At 58.9% G+C, this 12012-nt stretch overlaps 1 protein-coding gene across 3 annotated transcripts in view; it reads left to right on the top strand.

Moving 5' to 3' along the window:
* PLIN1 (perilipin 1) overlaps positions 1-8526 on the top strand; it is a 62315-nt gene extending 53789 nt beyond the window's left edge. For all 3 annotated transcript variants that reach the window (XM_070054543.1, XM_070054542.1, XM_070054541.1), the window contains exons 4-9: positions 941-1023; positions 1946-2210; positions 2469-2641; positions 5926-6117; positions 6530-6775; positions 7633-8526. In XM_070054543.1, coding sequence (XP_069910644.1) covers positions 941-1023; positions 1946-2210; positions 2469-2641; positions 5926-6117; positions 6530-6775; positions 7633-7959 — 1286 coding nt within the window. In that variant the 3' untranslated portion in view covers positions 7960-8526. The remainder of the gene's footprint in view (positions 1-940; positions 1024-1945; positions 2211-2468; positions 2642-5925; positions 6118-6529; positions 6776-7632) is intronic.
* Positions 8527-12012: the final 3486 nt, after the last annotated feature.

Raw genomic sequence — 12012 nt, 5'->3', positions numbered from 1 at the left:
CTCTCACCCAGCCCACAGGAGAGGAGGGCGGGTGAAGGCCCCTGGCCCTGGGCTGGCCTCCCTCCCTCCACCCTTTCCCAGTCCCGAGACAGCCCAGTCACCAGGGCTTGAGCTTTCTCTGAAGGAAGATAAGATGCCCGGAGATGGCATGTATGAAAGAGCATCTCTTGGCCGGCGCCGTGGCTCACTAGGCTAATCCTCCACCTAGCGGCACCGGCACACCGGGTTCTAGTCCCGGTCCGGGCGCCGGATTCTTTCCCGGTTGCCCCTCTTCCAGGCCAGCTCTCTGCCAGCTCTCTGCTGTAGCCTGGGAAGGCAGTGGAGGATGGCCCAGGTGCTTGGGCCCTGCACCCCATGGGAGACCAGGAGAAGCACCTGGCTCCTGCCTTCAGATCAGCGTGGTGTGCCAGCCATTGGAGGGTGAACCAACGGCAAAGGAAGACCTTTCTCTCTGTCTCACTCTCTCTCTCACCGTCCACTCTGCCTGTCAAAAAAAAAAAAAAGGCAAGGGCTGTGGAGAGCCCATGGCAGCTGTTGCTGACAGTGTCACCACTAGGATTAAGCAGCCCCAGACTGGTGCCACCAAGGCCCTGCCTCCCACCCACACCTCCGTGCTGCCTCTTCCTGCCACCCAGGCCGAGCCCCTGGGCAGCCAGGGAGGGAGGGAGCTGTGAGGAAGCCGAGGCACACACAGGCTGTGGCTCACCTGAGGCCACACACTGTGTGGAGGTGGGAGCTGAGCTTGGAGTGTGGGCCCGTCCCAGCGCAGGTCGGGGCTACTGACGGCAAAGGGCTCAGGGTCAAGGACACCTGGGAGGCAACAGGGCTGGGCCCCCAGGGCTCTGAGGAGCTGCCTCTGGCCCAGAGGCCACTGCTAGGTTCTTACAGTGGGGCCGCACCCCCACCCCACCCCCACCCCAACATGGTCCTTCCCTTCCAGTCACGGCTGCCAATGAGCTGGCCTGCCGAGGCCTGGACCACCTGGAGGAGAGGATCCCCGCCCTCCAGTACCCTCCGGAGAAGGTGAGCCCCCTGCTCGACCCCCGTGCCTGCCTCGCCCTCGGGTGCACTGGCGCTGGACTCCCTCCAGGCTGGGGGAGGCCCCTACAGCCGCACAGTGGCTGCTTTCCCTGCCCTTGGAGTCAAACGGACACAGGTTTTTCCCGGAGCAGCAGGCACAAGCCCAAAGGCAAACTCAAGCAGAAAGTCGGAGTGGGGCCCTCTGGGAGTCACATGCATCGGGAAGACAGAATGCAGTGTCTGCGAGAGCTCCCAGCCTTGACGGCCCAGAGCCCGAGCAGGTCCCTTCACAGGGAGCCATACTCACGGAGCAGCTGCCCGTGGGGGAATGAGCTTCCGTCTCTGACCTCATCCATCCACCCACCCAGGCACTGTCCGAGCCCCCAGCCCCACGGCATGAGCTCTCCCACTGACCCCCTCGCCCACTCTCTGGGGAAGGGGCCACGTCCCCAGAGTTCAGAGGCAACCACCTGCAGTGGAGCCTGGCAGGTGCACCTCTGCCTGGGACCTGTGCTCTCCACTCCCCCATCTTTCCAGGTTAAGGGCAGTATCTTTGTCACAAAGGAGCTCCCAGGTTAATGAAGAGAAAGGCAAATTATTTCAGGGTATGACTTGTGGCAGGAAGATCAACCATGGCTATCAGCCTATAGGAAGGCAGATGGGACTATGAGCGGAGAGGCCCTGTGGGCAGTAGGGCGTCAGGTGCAGCCCAGGAGGAAGACCTGGGGACTGTCCGCAAAGCCACAGCAGTGGTAGCTGTGAAGGGGCCAGAAAGTCCACGAGGCTGGCACGGCGAGGTGGGAGCCCTTTCCCTCTAGGGCCCAGCATAACGCAGGGACCCAAATATCGGTACCCAGCACCCTGGGCCGGGCTAGGGAGCTGAGCCCAGAGGTGGCCTGAGCCCCTCCCACCACGACTTCCCCAGATCGCGTCCGAGCTGAAGGACAGCATCTCCACACGCCTCCGCAGTGCCAGGAACAGCATCAGCGTGCCCATCACCAGCACTTCAGACAAGGTCCTGGGAGCCGCGCTGGCTGGCTGCGAGCTCGCCTGGGGGGTGGCCCGAGACACGGCCGAGTATGCTGCCAGCACCCGGGCTGGCCGCCTGGCCTCTGGCGGGGCCGACTTGGCCTTGGGCGGCATTGAGAAGGTGGTGGAATACCTCCTGCCCCAGGCCGAGGAAGAGACAGGTACCTGCGTCTCAGGACCCACAACTTACCCTTGCTGCCCGGGAGTCAGAGGGAGGCGGAGGAGGCTGGATTAGGAAGGGCCCAGCAGGACTGCCGGGTGGATGCTCTGGCCCCTGGCCCCTCCCCACCTGTGGGAGGGGGGTGAGTGGCGCAATCCCCAGGGAGTTGGTGGTGGCCCCGCGACCACTGCCTCCAGCCCCAGGCTTTCCCCAGCCCTCTCTGAACTCTTTTCCTCTTTCCCCACAAATCCCCACCCAGCCGCTGCTCCCGGACGCCAGCAAGGCCAGAAGCCTCCCAAGGCCAAGCTGAGCCTGGCGAGCAGGGTGGGGGCCCTGGCCAACACGCTCTCTCGACAAGGCATGCAGACCACCGCCTGGGCGCTGAAGCAGGGCCACGCCCTGGCCATGTGGATCCCGGGTGTGGCGCCCCTGGTAAGTGTCTGCCTTGAGCTCAGTCCCGCCTGCCCCCCACAATCCCAGGAGCCCTGTGGACCTCTGATTCCTCCTGTCCCCCACCCACGCCCCCACCCATCCTGGGAATATTCTCTCTCCCAGCCTTGGGACTTGCGGTCTGAGGACGAGAGTCTTTGGAGGAGTGGGGCTGGTCCTCCAGCCAGCTTTGCTAGGGTGGTCCTGGCCCCCATCCTCACCCCGAAGCCAGGCCTCCTGCTGTGGGCCCTCCCACCTGGTACCCAGGCATCTGGCCGTGTCATCCTTAAACAAGCAAAGCATGAGGCTTCATCCTGTGCGGCAAGCACCCAGTTGGCCCGTGTCCCTGACTTTTCCCTTCTAGAAGCTTCTAATTTCCATCTGCACTGCACCCAAGGGGAAGAGGCTGCCTTTCCCAGGCCCAGGGAGGGCTGACACCCCACTGCTCCCCACCCTCACCTCCCCATGCATTATAAGAAACTAAGTGCAAAAAAGGAAATAAAAACATCAAAGCATGCAGGTCAGCAAACAAGACGACCACTTTTCTTTTTTTTGACAGGCAGAGTGGGTAGTGAGAGACAGAGAGAAAGGTCTTCCTTTTGCCGTTGGTTCACCCTCCAATGGCCGCCGCGGCGGGCGCGCTGCGGCCGGCACACTGTGCTGATCTGAAGGCAGGAGCCAGGTGCTTTTCCTGGTCTCCCATGGGGTGCAGGGCCCAAGCACTTGGGCCATCCTCCACTGCACTCCCTGGCCACAGCAGAGAGCTGGCCTGGAAGAGGGGCAACCGGGACAGAATCCGGCGCCCTGACCCGGACTAGAACCTGGTGTGCCAGCACTGCTAGGTGGAGGATTAGCCTATTGAGCCACGGCACCGGCCAAGATGGCCACTTTTCAGCCACCATAGGAATGGCACTTTTTTTTTTTTTTTTTTTGAGATTCACTTATTTTATTAACTCAAAAGGCAGAGTGGCAGGAGAGAGAGAGATCTTCCATCTGCTGATTCACTCCCCGAATGGCTAACATGGCCAGAGCTGGGCCAGGCTGAAGTCCCGAGCCAGCAACTCCATCTGGGTCTCCCAGGTGGGTGGCAGGGGCCTAAGCACTTGGACCATCTTCTGCTGCTTTCACAGGCACATTAGCAGAGAGCTGGATTGGAAGTGGAGCAGCCGGGACTCAAACCAGCTCTCTGATATGGGATGCCGGCGTTGCATGCAGCAGCTTAACCCACGGTGTCACGTCACTGGCCCCTTGAGTACTTTTGAAAGCATTGCCGGGCCTGGATCACTCATTCCAGCAATTGTCTGCTGAGAACTTACTGTGTGTCAGATGCTGTGGCCTCTCGTTCCCTTTTGTCCCCTGTGCTGAGAATCATTTACCAGTGAGGGCTGAGACAGACAGACACACACACACACACACACACACACACACACTCTCCCCCTGGCCTGGAGGGGGCTCACACATACACACACACACACACACACACCTCCCCCTGGCCCAGAGGAGGCACACACACACACACACACACACACCCCTCCCCCTGGCCCGGAGGAGGCTCACACACACACACACACCCTCCCCCTGGCCTGGAGGGGGCTCACACATACACACACACACACACACACTTCCCCCTGACCCAGAGGAGGCTCACACACACACACACACACACACCCCTCCCCCTGGCCTGGAGGGGGCTGAAACACACAGACACACACACACACACACACACCCCTCTCCCTGGCCTGGAGGGGACTGACACACACACACACCCCTCTCCCTGGCCTGGAGGGGACTGACACACACACACACACCTCCCCCTGGCCTGGAGGGGGCTGAAACACACATACACACACACACCTCCCCCTGGCCCAGAGGAGGCTCACACACACACACACACACATACATACCTCCCCCTGGCCCAGAGGAGGCTCATACACACACACACACACACACACCTCCCCCTGGCCCGGAGGGGGCTGAAACACACACACACACATACACATACCTCCCCCTGGCCTGGAGGAGGCTCACACACACACACACACACACACCCCTCCCCCTGGCCTGGAGGGGGCTGAAACACACAGACACACACACACACACACACACCCCTCTCCCTGGCCTGGAGGGGACTGACACACACACACACTCCTCCCCCTGGCCCAGAGGAGGCTCACACACACAAACACAACATACACACCTCCCCCTGGCCCAGAGGAGGCTCATACACACACACACACACACACACACACACCCCTCCCCCTGGCCTGGAGGGGGCTGAAACACACACACACACACACACACACCTCCCCCTGGCCCGGAGGGGACAGAGTCTCAGGTGCCACCATTCCCCTAGAACAGTGATCTGAAAGCTGTGTAAGGAGACCCTGGTTTGCAGAATGAATGCTTACGTCATGTCAGAAACATTCCAATTGGCTTTATCCTTCATTGAGAACTGGAAACAATGCAAGTGTCCACCAGTAGAAGAAGGGGTGAACTGCAGTGATTGCACACCATAGACTATCACGCACACATGAAAAAGAAGGAACTGGGGCCAGTGCCGTGGCATAGTAGGTTAAGCAGTTGCCTCCAGTGCCGGCATCCCATATGGGCACCGGTTCGAGTCCCGGCTGCTCCACTTCTGATCCAGCTTCCTGCTAATGTGCCTGGGAAAGCAGTGGAAGATGGCCCAAGTGTTTGGCCCCCTTTACCAAGTGGGAGACCCAGAAGAAGCTCCTGGCTTTGGATCAACTCAGCTCCCGCCATTGTGGCCATCTAGGGAGTGAACCAGCAGATGGAAGACCTCTCTCTCTGTCTCTCCCTCTCTCTGTAACTCTGCCTCTCAAAAAAGTAAATAAATCTTAAAGAAAAAAAAAAGGAACTACTTACGTATGCAGCAACAGGGGTGCCTGTCATGCCATTCCATGGAGCTGCAGACACTATCATGGGGGAATGCACGTTGTGTGATCCATTTGCACAAAGTTCTAGCATAAGCAAAAGCAATGCATGGTGAAGCAGTCAGAATCCTTGGCCACTCTTGTGGGAGTGTGGATGAGAGGGGGCACCGGGGCTCCCTGGGGTGTTGGCAGTGCTCTCCGCCTTGGCCTGCGGTAGTTACACAGCTGTGTGCCCAAAAGGAAGGATGCACCGTAGCCTGTGGAAGTGACCACTCAACGAAAAGTTAAAGAACATCCTGTTAGGGCCCCACCTTGCTCTGACCCTGGGGCCAGGGACCCTGGCTGTTGGGGCTCGCCGGCCTCACCAGTGACACGCTGCCGTCCCGCCCTCAGAGTAGCCTGGCCCAGTGGGGCGCGGCGGCGGCCATGCAGGTGGTGTCTCGGAGGCGGAGCGAGGTCCGCGTGCCCTGGCTGCACCATCTTGCTGCGGCCCAGGAGGAGGAACACGCCGACCAGACAGACACAGAAGGAGAGGAGACAGAGGAGGAGTCAGAGTCGGAGACGGAGGAGTACAAGCTCAGAGAGGTGCGGGGCCCATGGGAGCTCAAGGTCCCTCAGCCCACAGGGGGGAGGGGCAGAGGCAGAGGGGGCAGTAGGGGTCTCTGCCCCAGCCTCGGGCCGTGGGACATGGCTGCAGCATGCTTCACCCCGCCCCAAACGCCCAGGACCTCCCTGTCACTCTCAGCGGTCCCTCACGGCACCCCCGGGAAATCAGGCAGGGCGGGGAGTCTTGGCCCTTTTTACAGATCAAAGCACTGAGGGGCAGAAAAGGGGGAGGGACAATCCTAAGGACACACAGCTGTGCCAGAGCAGGCCCCAAGTATCTTCAATTTGACGTCCACATGTTTTCCCCTCTGACTCTAGGGCAGCCCTGGTAGCCAGGAGAGGTGGGGGGGGGGGTGGGCAGGGGAGTCTCTGACTGCGCTCTGGCCCGCAGGTAGCAGCCCTGCCCAGCCCGCAAGGCCTCCTGGGCAGCGTGGCGCACACCCTGCAGAAAACCCTGTATGGCACCATTTCGGCCGTGACGTGGGCACCCAGGGCCGTGCTGGGCACGGCAGGGAGGATGCTGCACCTCACGCCCGCCCACGCTGCCTCCTCCACCAAGGGCAGGGCCATGTCCCTCTCGGATGCCCTGAAGGGCGTTACTGACAACGTGGTGGACACTGTGGTGCACTACGTGCCGGTGAGTCTCACCCCGGGCTAAGCGGGCACTCTCTCCATGATAGAGTTCACTGAAGGGGCTGCAGACCCTCCATCCCCTCAGCCCAGGGGACTAACCCCCTGCAAGCCGCAGTGCCCTGGGAACATTCACATATATGGGGGTCCCCCAACCCCGGGAGCAGCGTGGCCCATGGCCTTGGTCACTGTGCCAGCAGGAGTCTCCCACCATCCCTCTGAAGCTTCCCCCAACCCCCAGCTGAAGGATCTGGCAGGTCTGGGGGCTGCTGCCCAAGCAGGGGTTGGAGGAGTTCTGCACCACACAGGACAGGTGGGGCACGAGTTTCAAGGGTTACCAGTGGAGTCCATTCCGATACTGTCACCCAGAGGAAAACCCCGAGGACAGCATTGCCATCTCTTGGGGCCCATTCCCAGAGCAAGTCACATTGTGCAGGCTGGTGGGGGCTGGCCAGGGCCAGAGGCGCTGTTAGAGCCAGCAAGGAGCTACATCACTCAGTCTCTGCACCCCGTGCATCTCGCCGCCCCCCACCCCAACATGACCAGACAGAACCCCGGCCCCTGGGCGGAGTCAGTGTGTAGACCACGCAGCTTGCAGCTCTGGCCCAAGAAGAGTTAGGAAGGCCCAAGGGACCTGTGGGAATCGGGTACCAGGGCCTTCCCCGCGGAGAGCTCAGTGCAGGCGCCACCTCAAGGGTCTCCCTGCACTCCCACCCCCTCCCGCTGTCCCACACCCCAGCCTGTGCCTTCCCGATGGCCGCTCCGGGAGTGGCAATGAATGGGGGGTGGGGTAGGCAGAAGAGGGTTGGAGACCCAGGGACGAGAGCCACGCCGGGGCCCCTAACGTGACCGCCGGGCCCTCAGCTCCCCAGGTTGTCGCTGATGGAGCCCGAAAGCGAGTTCCGCGACATCGACAACCCGCCGGCCGAGCCGGAGCGCAAGGGGTCGGCGGCGCCTCCCGCCAGCCCGGAGCCCGCGCCGCGCCCCGCGCCGCCCCGCGGCGGCCTGCGCAGCGCGCGGGGCCCGGGGCTGGAGGACAAGGCGGAACCGCTCGCCGCGCCGCGCTCGGGCTTCCTGGCCGCGCCGCGCGAGAAGCCCACGCGCAGGGTCAGCGACAGCTTCTTCCGGCCCAGCGTCCTGGAGCCCATCCTGGGCCGCGCGCAGTACAGCCAGCTGCGCAAGAAGAGCTGAGGCCGCGCGCCGTCCCCCGCCAGCGAACGGAACCCGCGCTGCCCGGGGAGCGCCGGGCGTCTTCAGAGCGGCCCCTGGGGACCCCGGCCTTGTTCTTTCCCGCGCTGCCGCTCAGGCACGCATCATCGTTGCAGCACAGCCGAGCCAGTGCTCCGAGGGCCACGGGCCATCTCAGCTTCGGTGGCTTTTTAAAAAATGTATTATTGTTATTATTAGCGTCGCGCCCCGACCCTCTGATGATCTAGGCTGTCTGCTCTCTGCAGGCCGCCTTTGCAGGGAGCGTTTATTTAAAGCACTGCGCTGCCCTGCGCAGGCCCAGTCCCAGGCCTGGCCTCTCTAGCGCCACCCCCTGCCCACAGCCGCACTCGCATTCGCATCATCCTCACTGCCGTCTGCTGTCTGTCCTTGGAACGCCGGTAGGATGTCCTTTCGCCCAGTGTAGTCTGTACTGTCTGGGCCACATATAGAGGTTCTACACTCCACTTCAAATCCTATTTTTGGAAATGTTAGTACTTGGTCAATCTAGGAAATGCATACATATAAATAAAATATTCAAACATTGCAAAAGGATGTGCGTTTTCCTCCCGGAACCCCTACCCCCACCCAGTTCGCCTTCATAAGGACAACCATGGGAGGGCCTCTGGTGTGTCTTTCCATCCCAGAATACCCACGTGCACCCGCTCAGCTGTCCACTTCCCACCTTTGCTTTTACGGCTATGAGTTGTCATACCAATCTGCTTCGCCACTGAACCATGCACCCTCGAGATCTGTAAATCCAACTATCCAATTTACTCTGCTTTTTTAAAAAAATATTTTATTTACTTAGACACAAAGATATCTTTCATCCTCTGGTTTCACTCCCCAAATGGCCCACAATGGCCAAGACTTGGCCAGGAAAGCCAAGAGCCAGGAGCTTCTTCCAGGTCTCCCACAAGGGTAGCAGGGGCCCAAGCATTTGAGCCATTTTCCCAGGCCAAGTTAGCTCCCTGCTAACTTGGCAATGGAGCAGCCAGGACTCGAACTGGTGCCCACGTGGGATGCTGGCATCGCAGATGGCAGTTTTACCTGCTATACCACAGTGTTGGTCCCCAACTTACTCTTCTTTTCAAAAAATATTTATTAGAGAGAGAGTAAGCGACAGAGCACTTCCACCTGTTGGTTCACTTCAGCCTGCAGTGACTGAGAGCAGACTGAGCCAAAGCCAGGAGCCGGGAAAGCAATCCAGGTCACCCGTGTGGATGACAGGAACCCAGTGTCTTCATCCATGAACGCTGTCTCTCACTCGCAGGAAGCTGGAATCAGGAACCGGAGCTGGGTATTGAACCCAAGTCCTCAGGATAAGGGACCCAGGTACCTCCACCAGTATCTTAACCTCTAGGCCAAACACCTGTCCCCTACTTGCTCTTTTGAGTGGCCACGTATTAGCACTATTATTACACACTGGACAATATGGATGTGCCGCATTTGCTTTAGCAGTCTTCCTCATGATAGACTTTTAGTTGTTTCCAATGCGTCTACTCTTGCAAACTGTGCTATAGTAAAGATCCTTGGGGCTGGCACTGTGGCATAGCGGGTAAAGCCACTGCCTGCAGTGATACCGGTTCAAGACCTGGCTGCTCCACTTTTGATCTAGCTCTCTGCTGTGGCCTAGGAAAGCAGTAGAAGATGGCCCAGGTCCTTGGGCTCCTGCACCCGTGTGGGAGACCTGGAAGAAGCTCCTGGCTCCTGGATCCTGATCGGTGCAGCACCGGCTGTTGCAGCCAATTGAGCCAATTGGGGATGGACCAATGGATGGAAGACCTCTCTCTCTCTCTCTGCTTCTCTCTGTGTGTAACTCTGACTTTCAAATAAATAAATAAATCTTTTTTAAAAAATCCTTGTCAAAAATGTCTCATGCACATATGTGAATATAACTCTGGGATAAGCTGTTATTTGTAACTAAGACAGGCTGGGTGAACAAGTATGTGCATTTTAAACATTGATAAATCAAACCAAAGCCTTCCAAACCAAACCCTGTTTTTAGTTTTTTTTTTTTTCATTTGCAGCTACAGAAATGTGCACAGGTAATTACGAGGCCCCAGCCCATCCTTCCTTCCAGGGTCTCTCACAGACCATGAGCACCCCCCGGCCCCCACTCTGGCGCACACCCGAGAGCCCTGCTCCCTGGAACTGACTCTGGTGGACCTTTGGTGAAGTGAGTTATGGACCTTGATGTGTGATTTCGGAGTCTAAAGATGCCAAGAACAGGGGACATGACTGGCGGGCGCGAACAGGGCCTCCCCACCTTGGGGATGCCCGCCACCCCACTCCCAGCTGTTCCCTGGGGGTGGAGGGGTATGGATCCAGCAAGGGTAGCCCTTAGCATGGCCAGGCTGGGAAGAAGTCAGAGCCCAGGCTCGCCCTGACAGGGCTCCAGGGCAGCTGCTGGAGAAGTGGCTCAGGCTGGATGTGCAGAGAGGAGCGCCCACCTTTCCAGGCCTTACCGGCCCTCCTCCTGTCTTCTTCCTCCGTTGTCCTGCAGCTTGTCTCCCTGGGCCAGTCTCAGCAAGTGCTCACTGATCCAGTCCCAGCAAGCCCTGAGAGTGAGGCCAGAATGGCGCTGGCCCCAGCTGGGGTGTTGGGGGCCAGGCTGTGGACCAGGACAGCCCAGGGGCCAACATCGTACTTGCAAGAGTCTCTTTTTGGGGCTGACGCAGTGGTGTAGTGGGTAAAGCTGCTGCCTGCAGCACTGCCATCCCATATGGCCGCTGGTTCGAGTCCCGGCTGCTCCTCTTCTGATCCAGCTCCCTGCTTATGTGCCTGGGAAAGCAGCGGAAGATGGCCCTGTAGAGGATATAGGGCCACAACCAGAGACAAAGAAAGAGAAGCGGACCCCTCCTCCCAGCACAAACCTTGAAAAGTGGCTGCTCTCGGTTAACCAGTGAGGGAGCTGCCCACTGTGCCCTTGTCTATGGAGGAAGACGTCCAAGTTCTGCTTCTGTCTACTCCACTCATAAACCTGTCCTAATGAATCTGCCCCTGGTATCTCTCTTACAAACACCCCGGGCCCACCGACCACTGGAAGTGTGGTCCTACGTCACGTAGGCTGCAATGTAAACCCACCAATGGCGTAACAGCCGAGGTGTGGTGCTGACGAGCCTATAAACATGGTAAGACACTCGGCATTGTTGCTCAGCTCTCGGGAGATGGTTCCAGCCGAGCCTGCTGGCGTCAATACACCGCTCAGATCCTCCACTGTCCGTGGGGCCTGTCTGAACAAAGGCGGTCTTCCCACCCCAGGTTTCTGTGACAAGTGCTTGGGCCCCTGCACCCACGTGGGAGACCTGAAAGAAGCTCCTGGCTCCTGGCTTCAGCCTGGCCCAGCCCTGGCTGTTGTGGCCATTTGGGGAGTGAACCAGCAGATGGAGTGCTCACTCTCTCTCCGCCTCTGCCTCTCTGTAACCCTGCCTGATAGATAGATAGATAGATCGATCGATCTACCTTAAAATAAAAAAAAAAGACGCAGTGTTTAAAAAAAAAAAAAAAAGAGAGAGAAAGCCTTTTTAGTGATGGGAGCCTGGTGCTCAATATTTCTGGCCAGAACCAAGGACACAACAACTCCACAAAGTGGCAGAAGTTTACTTCCTTGGTTCCAGGCTCCATGTGGCTTCTGTGTCCTGGGAGGCCTCACCTTTATTAAGTGGAGTAATACATGTTCTTCTAAGAGCTGCATCTTTTTGCTCAAAATTGTGTTCCTGAGATTCATTTTCTTTTTATTTATTTATTTTTTTTAATTTTTGACAGGCAGAGTGGACAGTGAGAGAGAGATAGAGAGAAAGGTCTTCCTTTGCCGTTGGTTCACCCTCCAATGGCTGCTGTGGCCGGCACGCTGCGGCCGGCACACAGCGCTGATCCAAAGGCAGGGCAGGAGCCAGGTGCCTCTCCTGGTCTCCCAAGTACTTGGGCCATCCTCCACTGCACTTCCGGGCCACAGCAGAGAGCTGGACTGGAAGAGGGGCGACTGGGACAGAATCCGACACCCCGACCGGGACTAGAACCCGGTGTGCCGGCACC

The sequence above is a fragment of the Oryctolagus cuniculus genome, chromosome 12, assembly GCF_964237555.1.
Source record: "Oryctolagus cuniculus chromosome 12, mOryCun1.1, whole genome shotgun sequence".
Classification (NCBI taxonomy): domain Eukaryota; kingdom Metazoa; phylum Chordata; class Mammalia; order Lagomorpha; family Leporidae; genus Oryctolagus; species Oryctolagus cuniculus.
This window is presented reverse-complemented; position numbering and strand designations above follow the sequence as displayed.